General features: G+C 40.4%; 1 protein-coding gene across 2 annotated transcripts in view; it reads left to right on the top strand.

The window, feature by feature from the left end:
* The window catches only part of EML4 (EMAP like 4), a 143,470-nt gene extending 124,968 nt beyond the window's left edge, over nt 1–18,502 (top strand). For both annotated transcript variants that reach the window (XM_081796865.1, XM_081796864.1), the window contains 6 exons: nt 3,617–3,705; nt 5,041–5,138; nt 12,014–12,101; nt 12,623–12,721; nt 14,961–15,091; nt 15,760–18,502. In XM_081796865.1, coding sequence (XP_081652991.1) covers nt 3,617–3,705; nt 5,041–5,138; nt 12,014–12,101; nt 12,623–12,721; nt 14,961–15,091; nt 15,760–16,218 — 964 coding nt within the window. In that variant the 3' untranslated portion in view covers nt 16,219–18,502. The remainder of the gene's footprint in view (nt 1–3,616; nt 3,706–5,040; nt 5,139–12,013; nt 12,102–12,622; nt 12,722–14,960; nt 15,092–15,759) is intronic.
* Nucleotides 18,503–21,334: the final 2,832 nt, after the last annotated feature.

Below are 21,334 nucleotides of genomic sequence, written 5' to 3'. Positions count from 1 at the left end.
TTTAAAATTGATACTTTCCATCTAAAATCTTGATTCTTTTCTTGCCACTAAGGAAATCAATATAGTGTCTTTTGAGAAAGTTGAGATAAATGATGGTACTACTCTTTGTTACGTGACCCACAGGTCAAGAGTAATTTAAATATATCACCAAAGATTCCCCCTCTGTGATACCGAGCAATTACATTTAGAAGTATGCATTAGGTCCTTTAGGCCATATAAAGCCTGATAATGATGCCAAATTATCTTAAAGCAGAAGCTTGGACTGAAGTAAGAATACACTCTGGACTGAAGTAAGAATACAGTTCAACATCGTGAAACTTAAAAACTTATTTCTTTAAAATTCCCTTTGCTAGAGGATTTGTTATCTTCTCCATACATTTCTTAGAGACAGAGGTCCTGAGCCCAAAAGTCTTTTCTGAGGGTAGAACATACTTCATGCAGTGGAAAGGGTGGGAACTTTAAAATTATTGCTGGGATCCCTATGGAAGTTACTTTTTTATAACAAAGTTATTAAATTATTAACTAAAAATTACTTGATTAAAGTAGGATAATTAACCTCTGATATATAATTAAAGAAATAGAAAAAGTAGACAGGTTTGTTTTTTGGAGAGATTTTGATAGCTACCATCTCTAATCAGTCAACAATTCAGAGTTGTAGGCTTCTACATGTTACACCAACAGACATTCTGGGGTTTGTTGTGGGTTTTGTTTTGTTTCCTAGTTTTTAAGGGAATTTCCAAAAAGAAAATTATTTACAATTTTCCTAGGAAGATTAAATTGATTTAGAAACAGTCTTAAAACAGTAGTTTGGAGTCAAGGGGAATGGTAGTTGGGGCTCTTCAGATAAAAAATGGCAATTTTTCGGGCGCTTGGGTTGCTCAGTTGGTTAAGCGTCTGCCTTCGGCTCGGGTCATGATCTCAGGGTCCTGGGATCAAGTCCCATGTCGGGCTCCCTGCTTGCTCAGTGGGGAGTCTGCTTCTCCCTCTGCCCCTCCCCCCCACTTGTGCTCACTTGCTCTCAATTAAATGAATAAAATCTTTTTTAAAAATGGTAATTTTCTGGGCGCCTGGGTGGCTCAGTTGGTAAAGCGACTGCCTTCGGCTCAGGTCATGATCCTGGAGTCCCGGGATCGAGTCCCGCATCGGGCTCCCTGCTCAGCTGGGGGTCTGCTTCTCCCTCTGCCCTCTTCCCTCTCGTGCTCGCTGTCTCTCATTCTCTCTCTCAGATAAATAAATAAAAAATCTTAAAAAAAATAAAATAAAATAAAAAAAAATAAAAATGGTAATTTTTCAAATGCCTAAGATAATAAAGTTTCCATAAATTCATTAAAAAAACTTGAAATCTGGTACCTACAGAAGTAGCACTGTATCTCATTGTTATTTAGGTCTGTCTGATCAGTCTGGGTTGGAATATTTTGTTACCCTTATTCTGAAAAGGCAGTTCACAGTTCACTTGGCATCAGCTTTGGCATTTCTTGGCTCAGAGGCTACACTGGTAGCAATAAAAATCGATTAATAAATTACATTCTCAGAAGAAACCTATAATCTATGGATACTGTCCAGTTGCAGTAAAGTAACTCACCTTTTGAAATGGAAATGATCACTAAACATGCAGCGTAGAACTTCACAGTACCAGTTTCCTACTATTGGCCTTAACTCAAGCATTGACAAATAGAAGCCATTTCTCTTACCAACGTAGAAGACAGAATTTATGAATTAGGCTAGCTACCTAGAAGTTTCAACCATAGCTCACAAGTTACTAAAATTCACTCATGAATGTTTTTAATTCAAGAGGGATTTCACTTACGGTGGGAGTTGGCGTCTTTTTTTTTTTTTTTTTTTTTAGATTTTATTTATTTATTTATTTGACAGAGACACAGCGAGAGAGGGAACACAAAAGCAGGGGGAGTGGGAGAGGGAGAAGCAGGCCTCCCGCAGAGCAGGGAGCCCGATGCAGGGCTCGATCCCAGGGCCCTGGGATCATGACCCGAGCCGAAGGCAGACGCCCAACGACTGAGCCACCCAGGCGCCCCAGAGTTGGCGTCTTTTAGTCTTTCATCTTCTACCTTGCATGCACTAAGGCATGTTAAACAACGTCACTAAACTTTTTTTTTTTTTTAATTCTTTCATGCCATTTTCTCTCTCCTAAATAGTATTTCTTTTACTCTGAAGAGGAAATGGTCTTTTTCTGGGTATTAGTTTTAAAATTACAAGGAACTGTCCATATGATTTCTGTATTGGCTTATTTTAGTGGTGGATTTTTTTTCCCATCTTAAAAACAAAACTTGCTAGTCTTGTCCCGTTCTCTCCACATCAAACATTTCTTCCTACACACTGCACTATTAAATAATTCTTCCAAAAACTTGGCTTTTGTCATTTTCAAGACTTACTTTATATTTGTTTATTCATTCTCCAAATATTTATTTAGTGACTGATCTGAGCCAGGCCATGCCCAACTCTAAACTCCTTGAAGCAGCTGTGTATGCTGTTTATAACCTGCTTTTTTCTCACTTACCCAGTTTCTAGTTGTCTGTCCTCAGTTGCCAGTCTTTGCTTTATACCTCGTATTTTGCCATGCTTTTCTGAAGCACCATCCTTCCCTTCCAGTGCTCCCCCCTTTTTAAGATTTACTTATTTTAGAGCGAGTGAGCACGGTGGTGGGGGCGGGCAAGGGGAGAGGGAGAGCGAATGTTAAGCAGACTCCACGCTGGTCAAGGAACCCAACATGGGGCTCCATCTCAGGACCCTGAGATAGGACCTGAGCCAAAACCAGGAGTCCAAGGCTTAACCAGTGCCACCCAGGCGCCCCTTCAAGTGCGCTTATAAAAAGATTTGATAAGTCATTTATTATATAGTTGAATTTAACCATTATCTTACCTCTCAAAAGGCTTTTACATTTTGACTTTTCCTGTAAATGTGAACAATAAACTGTCTTTGAAAGAATTCAGAGCTGTGTGCACATGTGGAGATATTGGAGAGGCAGAGCGCCCCCTGCTGGTTCCTTTGAAATCACACTAAATGAAGGGCCCAGTCACACTAAATGAAGGGCCCTCTGCCTTCCCCTCCCACCTTCATACTGCCTGTGCTCCTTCCCATCTCCATAGCTGTGCAGCTGTCCCTCCTCCTGCCACTGAACCGCCTGTACCTGTTTCCCTCCGTGTTCAGCTCAACCTATCCTACGTCCTTCCTAAAGGTTCTTCTGTGTCTTCTATTGTTCATTTCCCTTCTGTGAGCTCCTCTATTATATATGGTCACCATCACTGAGATTGGCCCTTAAATGTCCTTTGTTTCACTTGGGTTGTTTCTTTTTCCCCATCTCTAATCTTCAGGAACACTGATCCTATCATCTTAACTTTCTGTTTAGATGCTACCTAGCAAAGAGACCCAGTTGAATTGAGTGAATACCTAAATAGAAATGAGAACATGCCTAGGCCCATATATGTATATTGTATTTAGCAACATTTTGCAAAATGAATTTATCCTTCAATGGATGATGGAAACATGTCATTTAAGGGCATTATTAAAATTTGTTGGAATTTTTTAAAAGGGAGAAAAAATCGTTTTTTTCTTTAAGTGCTAATATCTAAAGAAAATTTTGATTTTTACTTCTTAACAGGTGGTTTGTTCTAGATGCAGAAACCAGAGATCTAGTTTCTATCCACACAGATGGGAATGAACAACTCTCTGTGATGCGCTACTCAGTAGGTAGGCAGATTTACCCCCATCCTGGCATACACAGCGTTTCTCTGTCATTGCATATTTTCACTTCCACTAAAGCTGACTACTTTTTTTCTTTACTCTCTAAACTTGTTAACTATTGAATATGTTTCCCCCAACATCAGATTAAATTCTGTTGCAGGAAACTGCAAAAGATCTTCTAAAGTTAAACAACATTCTAAATCATCAAATTTAGAATGAACTGTTACAACTGCATTTGCAGTTGAAAGCAGAATACAGTGCAGTCAAATCCTATTTTGGGGGAATTACACATACTTAGAATTTTGAATAGGTATTAGGCTGAATGTTATATCTATTTAGTAATCTTTTTATATGTAAGAAAATATAAAATAAATTATAGTAATATTCAAAATACGCACTATTATAGGCTGTTCAAGCTCTTTAAAATCTAGTTGCATTACTGACTACATAGTATTGATTAGTTTTGTTAATTAGATAAAATACTCAGCAACTCATAAGAATTTGATAAATTCATTTAGCCTTATTTGAATAATTCTTTATACTTTATTCAAAATGTTAATTATGTTTCCATAATATTCCCATTCCTTTTTCCCATTATTAATATGGTTTTGATTCATATCATTCTTCTCTGGAGTTAGTGTGAGTGACATTTGCTTATATTTGAAAATATATTCCAGTAGTTGTTGGATCAGTGTGGGATCCAAAGGATCTTTTTGATTGCTTCTAAGTTGTTTAAAAGGAAACACAGAATACTGTTCTCTGAGTTGAACATGGAAGGAAGAGTATTTGCTCAGGCTATAAAGCCTGGCAAGTTATCCTAAAGCAGAAGAGGTTTTCTGTTTGTCTTGGCTTTTTTAGTGCTGTACTAGCAAATTACTACAAACATAGCAATTAAAATCCAAAGATCAGTTGGACTTTATTGACCATCTGTTACATGGTAAGAACAATAGAAGAGACCATAAAAGAAGAGAACATAGTCGCTTCCCAGGTTGGAGAGGTCATATGTGCTCAGCTGAAATGAGCAATTGAACACTCAGCTTATGAGTACTGTGTACTTAGACCCATAAGAGCAGGTTAACTTCCTTGGAGCCAGTTTGTAGCTAACTAGAAGGAGATGAGCCTAGAGTCTAAGACCTGTGAGTATCTCTAAGAAATGACTGGACTAGATGGCCATGTTTTTCACATCTGCTTAGTGATGGAAGGATTCATTCATCAAATACCAAATAACAGTTAAATTAGATTTAACATTTGTAAAATATCATTCACTTAGTACAGGTCCAATAAAACAGCAAATCTGTCAATACATTTCTCTAGTTAACACTTTTTCCTGTCTCATTCTAGATGGCACCCTCCTGGCGGTAGGATCTCATGACAACTTTATTTACCTCTATGTAGTCTCAGAAAATGGAAGAAAATATAGCAGACATGGAAAGTGCACTGTAAGTAGTTAAAGTAAAATAAGCTGTAAAATTGTTGGAAAATTTTACTTTTAATAAGTTAAATTTTTACATTGATGTATCCATTGTTTTCTGTCCTTAACTGCTTTAAACTTTAATCTCTTTGAAAACAGATTACTTAACGGCAGAATATTGCCATTCCCTGTGTGCTTTAGAAATGTTTCTTCTTTTGATGGGAGTTTAATATCTGTTTCTGACTAGATTAAAGGCAGTTTCTTAAATCAAAACTGTTTCCATAGGAAACCCTTAGAATAACACTTTTTGAAAATGGAGTGAGTCAGAAATGAAAGGGTATCTCACTTTTAATCCCAGTGTCCCACATTCCTGTCCATCCCCAACACCCTGCAATTTCCTGTATCACCTCTTTCACCATTAAAAGTAAAGTAATTTATATGGAGATCTGTCTGCATTAAGAGAGTTAACAGAAGCATATTTCCTTTAATTTATTCTGATCAACTTTGTTATCATTTTAAGGTAGACTTGATTCAATTCTGTAGACATACTGAGTACTTACCTTATGGCAGGCATTCTGCTAATTTGAGAAATGTTCTAGACACCAGAAATATATGTAAGATTTATTCCTTATCCTCAAAAAGTATACATTTGAGCTGAGGGCAGGACAAGAAAGGCAGTCAATACAGCAGAGTGGTTAAGAGCACCGACTTGGAATTCGACCACCAGGATTTGAGTTCTTATTTCACCACTTACAAGCTAGTGTGACCTTGGGCAAGTTACTTAAATCTGTTTCAGTTTTCTCATCTATAAAATGAGGATAACAGCTGTTTCTACTTCACTGGATTAAAATAAATTAATGCATATAAAATACTTTGAATAGTGCTTGGCAAATAATAGGTACTCAATATGTGTTAACTATTTTTATAGAAAATGAGGTAGCTTGGTGTGTATGTTCGGAAAGGATTAGAAAATTACTTGATGAATTAGTGGTTAGTGGCAGCACAGATCACAAAATAGTTTTAGGGGATAAATAAAAGAATTTCGTTTTTAGAAGCCTATACATAAGCAAAATCCAGACCATTTACTACTATTCAAAGAAGAGACTTGTTTATTTACTTTGTGCGTATACATGTGTGTGTGCACACACATTATTTTGTACCATAGGCTAAAACCAGCCTATAAACTGATCTACAAGCAACATCAAAGTTTCAGAATTTATCCAAAATAATCTTTTTGCCTTGATAATAATTATGAATCATTAACCATTAATTTATTGAAATCTCTTTTAATCAGCTTATTATCATAATATTTGTTATATGAAATAGTACAGTAATGCCTCATTGTAACCACATGAGCAAATGAAATGTTCCACTGAAAGGAATTTTCAGGTTACTGAAGTTTACCTACCAGGCTCCTTAACCTTAATTAAGAAAAATTAAGTTTCTCTTAATTTTCTGCCTCAATCTTTTAAAAGTTCATGTCTTAATAAACAGAGTATATCAATTAAAATTTAATCTTGTGGAATCATATAAAATTTTACAGGTAGCCCTGTAGCACACACTTGGCTCAGGTCTTATTTCACTGATGTAGAGACTGACTTTCAGACAAAAGACTTGTCCTTGGTCACATCTTGACTTGGTGGCAAATCCAGGGCCTGAACCCTCTTCTCTTAGTAGAGCAGACTCTCCAGTGTAATAATGCCTCAGATTTTTCAGTATCTGTCTCATTGTCGTATGCTCTTAGAGTACAACTGATCCAGAAAGGAAACAGCAGTATATGACATTGGATAATGAGAATGACCTTGGAAGTGTTGAGAAATGGCAGGCTTATCAATTGCAGAAGACTTGGCCTTCTCCAATTAGGCAGCTTTTATCTTTAAAGCATTTGAAAGTATTATTTTGAGATATCCTTAGGAACTGTTAAAAGTTGATAGTACTGCTTGAGGCTGTAATGAAAGGCTCAGCTAGTCTGCTTTTCTAATTATCTAATGTTCTGTGCTTTGCTTCCAGCTCTCACTTCTCCTTGCTGTCTGCTTCCACCAGCTGGTCTTAGAGTTTCATGTTAACTGCTTTTATCTGTTGTCTGCTAGGGTATAGGTATAGAACAGACAGAACAGAGCTAATACTGTTTTGCCGCTTACTAGATTGAGACTTTAGGCAACTTGAGTCTTAATTTTATTATCTTAAAATTGGACATTATAACAGTTCCTGCTATATAGGATTGTTGTGAAGGTTAGGAACTACTCTCAGAGTTGCAAATACAAATGCTGTTTTCTGTTTTATTTCCAGTATTTTCCTAGTACTAGTCAATATTTAAGTAACCACCATAGCTGCAGAAGCTATTTAGAACTTTAGAGAATGTCCCTTTAATAAATTAACCAAGCAGTTGGAGCCTGTCCCTCTTCGTGGCATCATTTTATGTGCAAATGTCAGTTGAGAAGATGACTGGTACCCGAGAACATAAACGAGTACTTCCTGGTAGAGGGGAGTGGCATGCTTGACAGGGTTGTTACAGGCCAAGGCCTTGCTCACAGTCAGAAGCTAAGAAACAAACAAGATCCATTTAGAGAAATGGACTTATATTATGCAAGTTCTCCAAAGCTGTTTTATAAAATACCAATTTCTGGGGCACCTGAATGGCTCAGTCATTAAGCGTCTGCCTTTGGTTCTAGTCATGATCCCAGGGTCCTGGGACTGAGCCCCGCATCAGGCTCCCTGCTCATCGGGAGGCCTGCTTCTCCCTCTCCCACTCCCCCTGCTTGTGTTCCCTCTCTTGCTGTCTGTCAAATAAATAAAATCTTTTTAAAAAAAAAAAAAATAAATAAAATACCAATTTCTAAAAGCTGTAAACTGGTAAGGGACTGAATCCTAGTTTCTTCTGGCCAATCAGATTTTCTGTCTATAAACAAGCCTCAGGAAACGAACTCAGAATCCGAATGCAGGTTTATTCATTTAAAATAAGGTATATAAATGCCAAGGGGACAGGACATGCTCATCTTCCAGCCAGTACTTCCCTTCTGGCAAAAATATGCATGTGAAACCAGAGTATAATCAGGAGGTGAGCAAACTTAGCACGTACATCCCCAGTAAGTCAATAGCTGCCACTGGAACTGGTCTTGGTTCAGGTCCCTCTATCCTAGACATTATGGGTGCTGTCCACGTTTACCTCTGTGACTCATTGCTGACCACCTACCTGAATAACACTTTCTTGGGACAGATTCATACATGCAGTCAGGTTGTACTCTATCCTTGCTGGCCTTGGACTTATGATGACTCTTACTTCTTGGCCTTTTTCTGCTTTGACTTATTCTATGTTGATTGTAAAGTTTAACTCTCAAGAGGTCCCTGGGGAACTTCCACTGCAGTTTCCATAAACACACAAAACTTGCTCTTCCATTGGTTGAATTTGCTTGCTATTATGTAGCAACCTCAAACACCTCAAGTTTGTTTACTACACATGGTTGGTCCCAGATCTTCTCTTTGAAGGAACCCCAGTGATCTTCCAAGAAGTTATGTGCTCCTGGGGCGCCTGGGTGGCTCAGTCGTTAAGCATCTGCCTTGGGCTCAGGTCATGATCCCAGGGTCCTGGGATCGAGCCCCGCATCGGGCTCCCTGCTCTGCGGAAAGCCTGCTTCTCCGTCTCCCACTCCCCCTGCTTGTGTTCCCTCTCGCTGTCTCTCTCTCTCTGTCAAATAAGTAAATAAAATCTTTAAAAAAAAAAAAAGTTATCGGCTCCTCCTAAGCCTGACTTCTCTGGGCGGGGTGAGGGATGGAGAGGAAGAGAGAATGGAGTCATCCCTCTATACTGTTTGTTTGTCTGTGGCAACCTTTCATTTTCTCTTCTGTGACCTGTCTGCCCTCTCACTTCCCACGTTTGCCCCTGGGAGCACACTGTCTTCAACTGCCCCTGTGCTCTCTGCATTCCCTCCTGCACTCTCTGCATTCCCTCCTGCACACACCCCAAACCTACTTTACCAGATCTGTGGCATTTTCTGCCTCTTAATTAGACCATAAAATTTAGAATAACCTTTTTTCTTTCTTTTCCCGTGAAAACATCCATCTTCTTAGTGTTCAGTACATATTAGAAAAAGTGGCTTGATCAAACTATAGGATTCAGGGGTTCATGGTTGTATCCTGTATTGAGTGTGTAAGCAGTTTGATTTCTTTCTTTTTGAGAGAGTGTGAGTGCATGTGTGTGCAGTCAGTGGGGGGAGGGGCAGAGGGAGAGAGAATCTCAAGGGGACTCCATGCTGAGCGTAGAGCAGAGCCTGATCACGTAACTCTGAGATCATTACCTGAGCTGAAACCAAGAGTCAGACGCGTGACTGAGGCCCCCAGGTGCCCCTAAGCAGTTTGATATTATAACTGCTGCTATAGAAAAGTTAAGGCTTTGGATTCAGGAGCTCTTTTTAACTTGTCTCCTGCAAAGCCCTAAGGTGGGGCTGGGCTGGGCTGGATATGATTTTCTTTGCTTTGCATATTGGGCTTCTCTTGTAAGATTTAATATGTAAGAAAGATTTTATAGCTAAAAAGACTTTGAAGACTGCCAGTTGGCTATCTGAAATATCCTTGAGTGTGAGTTGAGGATTGATAACTATATCAATATATATATATATACACACACACATATATACATATATATACACATACACATTTATATATACACACACATAAATATACATACATGTTTGGGGGGGGGTTGTTTTTTGTTTTTTAAAGAACAGCTTTCCCTTGAACCAGCAAAAGGACATCAGATTGGGGTGGCGGGGTGGCGCCTGGATGGCTCAGTCGGTTAAGTGTCCTAGGATCAAGTCCCACGTCAGGCTCCCTGCTCAGCGGGGAACTTGCTTCTCCCCTGCTTCTGCTCTCTCTCGCAAATAAATAAATTTTTAAAAAAAGAAACTCCAGGGTGGTGTCTGGGAAGGTAACATTATAGACCCCAAATAGTTACATTTAATCTTTTGCTTATTTATTGGAATCCATACCAGGGAGAAAATACTTTGTTTTTCCAGTATGAATTGGTAACTTCCCCAAGTTCTTTTCTATATTGGGTACTTTTGCTATTCAGGAGTCCTTTTTGAGAATACTTTATACTGATTTACCTTCTAAATATGTTCTGTGTCCAGTACAGATGGAACTACATGATTATGTATACATATAATGCTTTTGATGCTCTTTTAAATAATGTTATTAAAGCCTTTTCACAGTCCCAGATGATATTTTTAAATATTTCTACATTAGTGTGAATGCTTCTTGGAGGACTGCACTTTGCCTGATGAATCTGGTAAAATCCTTCATGCATGCAGCCAGCAGTTTTCTTATCTGAGAGGCATGGCTTCTAACACCAGAGCCAGGCATCATCAGACTCGTGTGTACCATGAAAAGGATTTGTGTGAACCTTATCCTCCTGCCAGATTCAGAAAATATCCAGTAACCAATGTGTCTTTATGCCTTTGAAACTTGAATTCTTGTGAAGCTGGTAGGTCTCCATTGTGCCTAGCAAGTGATTCCCAACCTGTTTTCCAGTACACCTCCTAATCTCTGGTGATTTCAGGAGTTTCACAGTTCTCAAATTCACAGCATTTAAATTTATTTAAATGTATAAATATATTTGCCATACAGCACTGTGGGGGAGATCATAGCTCCAGAGAGGTGTCATTAGACTTTCAGAAAGTAATAGAGTAATTAGAGTACTTTGTGTGAATCATTAGAAACTGCACCTAAGGTACTTTGAATTTTTTAATTAAAAAAATGTGTGCAGAAAGCTAGTGATTCAAAAAGTACAATAGAAATTAAATATGCTTTACAACAGACTATAGGAGATAAAAGTGCTTTTGAGTTTCATTGTGCCACCATTAAGACCTGTGCGTGATTTAGCTTAGAAATCATCAAATGCTTACACAGGCAACAAAGTACAGCATTTAGTAGTTTTTTGTCTTAATTCCCACAGTGTTAGTAGAAACTAGAGCAGAGTAAGATCTTGTCTCCTGTTTCAGGAATGTTTTAATGAGTCAGGTGGTCATATTGGATCCAGCTGTTCTGAAGGAGTACATGTTGGGTGACTTTTCCCCAGAAATACTCTTTGGAGATCAGAGTTTTCCTAGGAGACCTCCACGTGCCCATGTATCTGCACCATCTTCCCCAGCCTCTGGGGTGTACCATGGATGCTAAGAAGCAGCCCAGGAAAACTGTACTCTCTGTGACCAACCTAGAACCCTTTACTTCATTCTCAAAAACTTAAGTTCTTCTAAAGGGGACACCAGTGACTTGGAAGAAGACCCAAGGGAAGGTGATCTGTGAAGTGTCCTTTAAGGCACAAGTCTACAAGACTCCTCTTTCTTGGAAGTCTGACACAGGTAATAGGTGCTTGTTGCTGCTGTCTAGGTGGAGAGGCCAGCAGGATACTCCCGAGTTCCAGGTGCTTAATGTTTCCAGTGTGGTGAGATCTCTTTCATTCCAGAGTTAATTGTTTTGTTTTTGTTTTTTTAAGATTTTATTTATTTATTTTAGAGCTAGAACGCGAGAGCATGGGGGAGGAACAGACCACCCTGAGCGCAGAGCCCGACACAGGGCTCGATCCCACGACTGAGATCATGACCTGGGCCAAAATCAAGAGTTGGACGCTTGACCGACTGAGCCACCCAGGCGCCCCCATTCCAGAGTTCTACTAGAACTCTTCATGTATCACGTGGCATCTTTGCATACCTGCATCTTCGGTTCCCAACAAGATAGGGTGAAAAAGAACTAAAGACTTGCCCTGGTCCGTTCTAGAGGCTGTGATGCTCCCCTGTATACATTAGTAATTCCAGATGAATGGCTATACTCAGAAAACCTGTTGGCTACTAAACTGTTTATTATTCAAAACGCTAAATGCTTTCTAATAGTCGATCTGTTATTCCCTAGGGACATTCCAGCTATATCACACACCTTGACTGGTCCCCAGACAACAAGTATATAATGTCTAACTCAGGAGACTATGAGATATTGTACTGTAAGTATGAATGATCACATCCAGCTGAGAAGTGTCTGTCAGGGGCGCAAATGAACAGGCTGTGCAGAATTTGAATTGTGTAGAGTGCATGCTGGCTCTCTGACTTGACAAAACATATGTTACCCTGAGCTAAGGAATGAGAATCTCAAATGTGGTTCACCTCTCCAAGAAAGTAAGGAATTAACTTACTATATATGTAGACATGTAGTCCTAAGAAATTACTTAGGGAGATTGCTGCTTTAATACTGCTTTGTATTTAACTTTTCCTGGAGAGAGGAAAGAGTATAATGCATGGGCATTTATGCTTTTTTAAAGAAAAACAATTTCAGTGGGGAACAATTTTGTAGTTTTATAAACCCTGTTAAAGGCAACACTGTTTTTTCCTGTTTAAATGTATCTTAACATTTTTCAGTGTATGGATTATAAATACAAATAAACATGGCTAGTTTGAATCAAGATACACTTTCAAATACATTTATACACAGGCACTATGGTTATACTTCCTGTTTCTAAATTTAAAGGGGACATTCCAAATGGCTGCAAACTAATCAGGAATCGATCAGATTGTAAGGACACCGATTGGACAACATATACCTGTGTGCTAGGCTTTCAAGTCTTTGGTAAGAACATGACACCTGATGGGAAAAGATGGCTTGTGGGGTTCTTATATATAACAATTACTTGCTTAAATTTCTAAATGAAAAAGAGTCTGCGTGTGTTCTTCAGTGTTATCACTATTAATGCCAGATTCAGAGAAATGAAGTGTGTTAGGATCAGACCAGTATGAAGTTCTCTGCAGAATCCAGCAGACTTTTGTTCCTCAGTAAATATGAAAGACACTTGAAATAATAGCACAGATCGCCTTCCTATTTTTTTTTTCCTCCAAGTGAAAACTGAAATATTTTAATTTGTAAAGGCATTTTTAAAATAGCTTCATTGAGCATACTACATAATTCACCTACTTAAAGAGTACAGTGGTTTTAGAACTCTAGTGTGGCCATCACCACTGTCTAATTTGAGAACATTTTCATCACCCTAATAAGAAACCTTCTACCCATTAGCAGTCGCTCCCCACCCTCCCTCCCTCTGCACCCACCAGCCACTAATCTACTTTCTTTCTCTAATAACTTAGTCTGGACTTTCATGTAGAATGTTTTCAAGATCATCCACATTGTAGCGTGTATCAGCATTTTGTTTTATAGCTGAGTAATAGCTCCTTGTATGCATATACCACATTTTGTTTATCCATTATCAGTTGACAGACACTTGGGTTGTTTCCACTTTTCAGCTAGTATAAATAATGCTGCTGTGAACAAGCATGTGCAGGTCTTTGTGTAGACATGTTTTCATTTCCCTTGAAATATACCTAGGAGTGGAATTCCAGAGTCCAATGGTAACCTTGTGTTTAACCTTTTGAAGAACTGCCAGAATGTTTTCCAAAGTGGCTGCACCATTTATATTCCCGCCAGTGACATATGAGGGGTTCCGTTTCCCCACATCCTTGTCAGCAGTTCTTACTCTCTTGCATGTGAATGTCCAGGTGTCCCAGCACCATTTGTTGAAATATAAAGGCATTTTTAGTAGACATTATTTAAAGATAAAATTTGGAAATCATTCCTAATCTGATGTTTTAGATATTTCTTGAAATCTTTTCTGTGACAGTTTTGTAAGCCTTTTCCCAATCTGGGAGTATCCTTCTGAAAAAGTTACAAGACAAATGGAAAGTTAAGATAATAAAGCCTTGTCTGCAAAGAACTAAAAAGAGTTGTTCTACTCAGTAATTAGAATACTGGATAGGAGGGGGACATCAATCCCTCAAGCAATGTCCAGAATATGAGTACTTTCCCTTTAACAACATCTCTGCCTTCTGATGGGGGGAGGGGGGGTTTTCTCTCCTCCAGCCTGTTTGCAGATCAGAACAGTTCTTTATGCTGTGTACATTAGAAGAATAATCCATTCTAGGTCCCTGTGCTAATAAACAACTTTTGTAGAGATGGAGGAGAGTACTGGGCTAGCAAGAAATTAAAAACAAAAGAACTCTGACTCGTCCAAACACGATTTCATTATTCTGGGTGAAACTGAAACAGTAGCCAATAGCTAGTAATATTTATTTAAGAGATGTCAGTTAAGAAGTGTTTTGACTTGTTTTAGCGAATTTACCAAAAATTTCTTTGTTCTCAGAGGCCAGCATCTCAGCCCTTCTGTATTCCGTAATTTCCATCTAGTCTTAATAGGGTTTTGTGCTAATTATGTTGAACATGATCACCAGTGCTTCATAATGATTCAGAATAATTAAATTTGTTATGTCTCTGGAAATAAATAATAGTTCTATGAAAATTCTATGGAATAGCATGGTAGACTAGTGGATGGCCTATGCATTTCCATTAAGATAAGAAAGAATCTTGGAGGTTTTCTTTTAAGTGCCTGCTTGAAGAGAACAGCAAGGAAAGAGTGTGTACATTTTACACAGCTTCCCCAGAGTCTGCTTTGAAGAACTAGAGCTGTAGCTTTGTTTTTCTGCACCTTGCTATACAAGTAACAGAATTTCCCCTCCAACTAGAAACTTTAAAAAGGAAGAGCTTATTTGCGGAGGTGAATTAAGCTAAAATTATTTGTTAGCACCACCTGCTGGTTACTAGTGAGTACTTTTGTTTCTTTAAATTTTCCATCTTGAGGCTATTTTCACTGAATTTTATTAGATTTTGGGTAAAACTTCATCCTTTGAATGAAGTGTTGAGCCACTAAGAAATCTGAACACAGATGAAAGTGAATTAAGATTCTAAAATTAAATAAACCCATGTGGCATCACAGTTATCTTTTAGACTAATTTTTCTACACCCCTGTGTTCCCGTATCAAAGGTGTCTGGCCAGAAGGATCCGACGGGACTGATATCAATGCACTGGTGCGATCCCACAACAGGAAGGTGATCGCTGTTGCTGATGATTTCTGCAAAGTTCATCTGTTTCAGTATCCCTGCTCCAAAGCAAAGGTAAGATCAATTTAATAAAAACTAGTGGTGTAGGGCCTTTTGTCTGGGAATATTTTTGTGTCGATGATGAGAAGAGATGTGTAAGAGTTACTCCTCACTGCCTGTGATGCCGTGGGGCCCGGGGGAGGGGGGCGGGGGGCAACGCCCCCATAAGCGTCCAGGCCAGTGCTCCTTGTTTACTCCTTTGCCATTAAGGTCAAGAAGACCGTTACAGAAGACAGTTGTTTTATTCATTTTTGCTCATCAGTAATTTTTTAGCAGGTATTTTAATGTCTCCTAAACGTACTAAAACATTTTGTTATACATACAATCAACATTATAAAGCTCCTAGAGTTCCTAGTCCTGCCTGCCTAAATTCTCCCCTAGCCGTCTCAGCAGAATAGTTACTAAGCTCTGACAAGTGTACTAAACTGACATCCGGAAGAGATTATTTATGATGTTATTTTTTGAAATATATGATCTGACTGTATGGATGTATATCCAGTTACTCTGTTTTGTTTCTCCCATAGAAATAGGTATCAAAAGGAAATTACTGCTAGCTCCATTCCTCAGATTTGCTGACTCTGTGACTTGAATTACCTCCCTCAGCTAGTCGCTTCCATTGCTGTAAGCAGGCATGTAAATGTGAAGAATGAGCTTAATTTTCCTGTCTGATTTGTTTCTTCCAGGCTCCCAGTCACAAGTATAGTGCCCACAGCAGCCATGTCACCAATGTCAGTTTTACTCATAATGACAGTCACCTGATTTCAACTGGTGGAAAAGACATGAGCATCATTCAGTGGAAACTTGTAGAAAAGTTATCTTTGCCTCAAAATGAGATTGTAGCTGATGGTACTCTAACCAAAGCCCCCATCTCTTCCATCGAAAGTGTCATGCAGTCTGACACTCCCACACCACCTCCTTCCCAGCCCTTAAATGAGACAGCTGAAGAAGAAAATAGAATAAGCAGTTCTCCCACACTTCTGGAGAACAGCCTGAAACAGACTGTGGAGCCCAGTGAGGACCCCATCGAGGAGCAGAGTGAAGGGGGCAGTGAAGACCTCGGTGAGCCTATGTATGAGGAGCCATCCACTCAGAGTGAAGCCATTCTTACCGAGGACCAGCAAGACCCCTCGGTCCTGTCTTAACAGCAGGACTTCAGTGCGACTCTCTCCTCCTTCAACTGCATGTGATCTTGTGATAGAGTTCAGGTAACAGGCTGGGGAGTGGTGGAGATCACTCTTGATGGAGATCTGGGTTTCCACACGATCTGTTTTCAGTAGTCTTACCTGCAATCTCTCAAGTGCGGCAGACCTAAAGGTTCAGTTGGGTGTGTGTTGAAAATTAACCAAACTTTTAATAGCAGGAAAGACTGAAACATTGTCTCAGAAATTACCTTGTATGTAAGTGGTATGATGTCAATACTGGAAACAAAAACAGCAGTTGTATGGATTTAAAATAAACCCCTTGTTACCTGAACAAGCTTTCTTCAGGAACAACCCAGAGGCATCACAAACACTGTTACTCATCTACTGGCTCAGACTGCCTTTTTTTCCCCCCTGAAGCAGAAAAATCAGAAGAAAAAAACAACCAAAAAAGAAAAAATGCACTCTGAGATATCCTCCCACCCCAAATGTCTGGTGGAAATTTTTTAGTGAAAAACTTGAGTATTGCCACCTGCAGTGGGGTTGCCTTGAGTCCCAACACCGTTTCCTTACATGAGCGCTAGATGGGCAGACGTGCTTGCTAGTCTGCCCTCTGGTGCTGCCTTTTCTAAGTCGTCGTGAGGAACAGTCCCTTCATTTCTTGTGTGCAGATCTATTTTATCTTAGAACTAAGAAAGCAGTGGTTTGTTAAAGAGCTTTTAATGTATATTAAACCATTAATACTCAGAAATAATGGATTCCTCCAAGGATTCCTTTATTGGCCAGAACATTTTTCAATGTTTGGCATTCAAGTGAATGGAAGAAGAAAAACCGCATGCCTATAAAACTAAACTGCAAGAATTACTTGGCTAATTTTAGCTTAGCCTTCCTCATAATTTGTTCCTTTGATAATAGGAGAAATATAAATACAGTAAGTTTGAATTGGTGCTTGAAATTCATTGGTTTAGTTATAATTTTTATATAGATTATATTGAGGGGTAAGACTGAAAATTACAAATTCTTTTTTATAGAAGTATGAATAACAGTCACAGTAATTTTTTATAAATTGCATACTTAACAGACTTCCTATATATGGTAATTTTTCTCTGGTAGAGTTGCTGTAAGCCTTGCAGTTCTGATGTGGCTGTCCTCTGCTATTTTGGGCAATGCATGTATTATGCATTGGATAGTTTTGTTTTGTTTTTTTGTCAGATGACTGTTTTTCTTAAGTACATGTTTCTACTATAGTTACTGACAAATATGCATTTCCTATATATTTGTTTATACATTGATTATAAAAAACTGTTTTGATTTATTTTTTAACTTGCTGAATTTTTTGTTAGATCATGTTTAGAAACTTTGAGTTCATAAGTCTTAAGTATAAGTATGCAAGTGTTTACGTGATTGTGCCATTCCAAAGTGCATCAGAACTGTCATTCCCTTCTAGTATCTTCTCAGGAGTAATACAAATCAGGTATCTCATCATCATTTGGTAATTAATATACAAACTGCAGTGAACTCCTAAGGACACTCACATTTACATTCACATGCTGTATGTAAGGGTGCGGGTATGTGTGAAGGGGTGAGTGTAGACACTCTGTGTGTATCTATATAGGAAGATATACGCCACATTGAAAATACTCAGTGTCTATCTCTGTGTGTATAGGTATATGTCCATGTATATCTCTTTCCTTTTGTTTACAGTTGTTCAAAAAAAAAACCTCAAAGTAGTTCTCTTCAAAAGAAGAGAGATAGATTCCAAGCAATCCCATCTTTCTTCAGTATGTTCTATACATAATTATCAGAGCATCAGTAAATATCAGGCATATATACTTGCCTTATAGCAGTGTAATTAAATCATCGGGTCAGCATGTGCTGAGATGAACAAGTAGTTCTAGAAGAAAAAGCATTTCTTTAAGTACCTGGGCGATACAGCTCTCCATGATAAGCAGGGAGTTTATTTGGGGACACCAGTCACCTTTGGGGTTGCTGTGTACAATGAGATTTATAATCGTGATACTCTTGGGTGGTAGTTTCAAAAGACACTACTAATGCGCAGAAAGCGGTCCAGCTCTCTCTTGCTGGCAACTACTGTTTAATGGTCAATTAAATCTGTGATAATGGTTGCAAGTGGGTGGGATTATGAAATTGTAGATGTTTTTAGAAAAACTTGTGAATGAAAGTGAATCCAAGTGTTTCATGTGAAGATGTTGAGCCATTTCTATCATGCATTCCTGTCTCATGGCAGAAAATTTTGAAGACTATAAAATAAAACGATCAAAATGTTTCAGGCGTCTTGACTCTCGTTTCCGTAACTGTCCGGTTATCAGAAGACACGGCCGTTACCGGCTGACCGCTGCCGGGGATACCCCCGTTCTGGTCTGGTGTATGCTTCCGCTTACCAGGGGAATGGCTTCGTTTTAATTTATTCCATGTCCACACTTTGTCTAATGTTTAACAGTGGATCATCCTGGCGATCCTGGTTACTTGCCTGCCAGCCTCCTGTCACTGCCTCCCGCGTCCGCCTCGGTGAAGTCCTGGCCCCGGGCAGGGCCCTGCACCCCCGGCTTCCTCCTCCTCTCCCCTGGTGCCTAGGGACACATCCTCTGTGCCACAACCATCAGGTGGCCGCTACAAATTTTTCTTTCTGAAAAATCAGGTTGGGAGCGTTCCATACATTGCTTAGTTTCAAAAGCATGGAAATGGGGTTTTCATCGTTCCCTTATTCATCCTTGGTGACTATGAGTCTATGTTCCCAGCCACTCCTATCCACTCACCCCAGAGAGGCTGCCCTGGGGCAGGAATTACTCTCCTACCAATCTGGAGACAAAATGGCTTGACAGGCATCAGAACAAACCCCCTGAACAACGTCATTTTTCCTCTCAATAAAAAGAGGAGATCCATAAAGAGGAAATGATGAAATCGATTTTAAACATACCGGCCTGTTGGTATAACTTCTAGAAGGAACTGGGTTTCCAGCTTAAAGCTGGAACTGAGATGAAGTTGAGTGGGTTTAAGAACATGTGTTTAGGACAAAGATGACCAGGCTTGATGAGCAGTTAGATAGGACCTGGGTCAAGAGAAGCACCAGTGTGGCCAGCACGCCTCCAGCAGCCCCGGCCTTCATGCGCTGGTGGAGTGTTACCAGTAGGCAAGGAGATGGGGAGATTTAGCAAGTGATCCATGTTCCTTTTACTTAGGTAATGGCCATGCCTGGATGTCATGCTTCGTAACCGTGCTTCTGCCACTCCCACAAGGAGAAAGACTTGAGGAGTGCGCACAGGGGAGAAAGGGGGAGAGAGGGTCTCGAGCAGGCTTCACGCCCAGCACAGCACCCAACACGGGGCTCGATCTCAGGACCCTGAGATCATGCCTGAGCCGAAATCAAGAGCTGGGACGCTTAACCGACTGAGCCACCCAGGTGCCCTGAGAAACACATGCTTTAGAAACAGGGAGGACAGAGGGAAAAATGAGGGTAAATAGGGTAAATACAGAGAATCTGGAAACAAGAGGGCCTGTGTCCATCTCCATCTTCACTCCGGGGGGCGGGGGGGCAGCGCGCAGTAAGACTTCCCACAGTGATGCCGCACATCTGTCCCCAGCACGGAAGCCAGGCCTTGCTGGAGAAGCCTGCTCTGCCTGGGCCCCAGGACCGCAGTCCTCAAGGACCACAGAAAGGTCTCCAGGCCTGTTTACCATAAAACAGATGTAACCCTTAGTAAAGAGGCGGCTTTTGCTCTCCTCCCAGGGTCTCAGACCTCAGATCACGTTAAATGTTCTGCGCTAACTGGTTCACCTTTTCCAAAGAAAACCTGAATTTCTACTCGACACTCATTAAGTCCCTACAATAATCCTTAATGCTCTAATATAAAGAAGGCAAAGGAATAAAGAGAAATAATCCCAAACGGGGAAAAAAAAAATTCACTGACTCTCCTGGAAATGTCAGCCTGTTTGATTTCTGTGTCCATGAGTGACATCCTCAGGAGACCATGGCTTCCTGAACTGAATACGTTTCTGTTGGGTTTTGTTTTCTGTTTGGGCCAGTCCAGAAATCTGGCAGAGAAACTTACTGGTACCCCTTCTGTACCCGGACAAAAACCTGAAGAGGTGGGTGGAAACGAGTGCCCAGTGGCTACAGTAGGGCCCCCCGCATATCTAACTGCTGTCCAACACGAAGAGCTAACAGTTCGGGTAACCCAGGCGTTCCGTGTGCTAACTCGTTCGGTTCTTCCGGCAATCCTAAATTTGATTCCCTCCATTTTATGCACAAGGCAACTTGAGGAACAGAGAAGTCGGGTCACACTACTAGCAAGTGGCTGAGCCAAGACTGGACGCCAGCGCCTCCTGCCCCCCCGCGCCCCGCTGCTCGCACACCACAGAGGACTCAGTCGTTCCTACTACAAAGAATGAACTAGGTTAAACGAGTTGCAAGCACCGAAGAGCAGCGTAAGGAAAAGCTACAAAGCAATTCGACTTGGAGAAGGCAGCATTGAGCTCTGAACAGAGGCACCAAGTTAAAGTGACCCTCCTCATGCACAAGCCCCTCTCCTGCCACCCCCATAACCAGAGCGCAGGGCCGAGAAGCTTCCAGGCCCTTACACCATCCTGTGGCACCTGCTGCCAACAACTACCTGCTCTTCCTGCCTTCTTTAGCCACAGTCAGGCGCACAGGTCCTCAGTCCCTCATGTTCAGTTTAAACCTCTTTGTGTGGAGACGCTGCTCCCTTGTTTTCCGACCTTTGGGCAATTTCCATTACGTTGAAAACGAAGCGTAGCAGCTTCTTTCTGTCATTAGCCAAGTGCATTCCCCACTTTGTCCTCATTCCCCATCCCACACTTCTCACCGCAAGCCTGGAGTCTCTGCCAGCCCCACGCTCAGCCAGAGGGCTTTGATCTTGCACCTCCTCTCCCTCAACAATGTAAACATGTGGTCCTGAAAATAGATTTCCTTGGGAGCCACCCATCGACAGAGATGAACACACATAATTACGGGGCTGATGGCTAAACATCTCAGTGGGATTACACAAAATCGGCTCCAGAGGCAGGTTTCAACTCCTGGCGGAGTTTACTTTCACCAGATCTCACCAAAGGCACAGAAAACGGGGGGGGGGGGGGGGGC

The sequence above is a fragment of the Leptonychotes weddellii genome, chromosome 10 (assembly GCF_054177405.1).
Source record: "Leptonychotes weddellii isolate Sample4059 chromosome 10, ASM5417740v2, whole genome shotgun sequence".
Taxonomy (NCBI): domain Eukaryota; kingdom Metazoa; phylum Chordata; class Mammalia; order Carnivora; family Phocidae; genus Leptonychotes; species Leptonychotes weddellii.
This window is presented reverse-complemented; position numbering and strand designations above follow the sequence as displayed.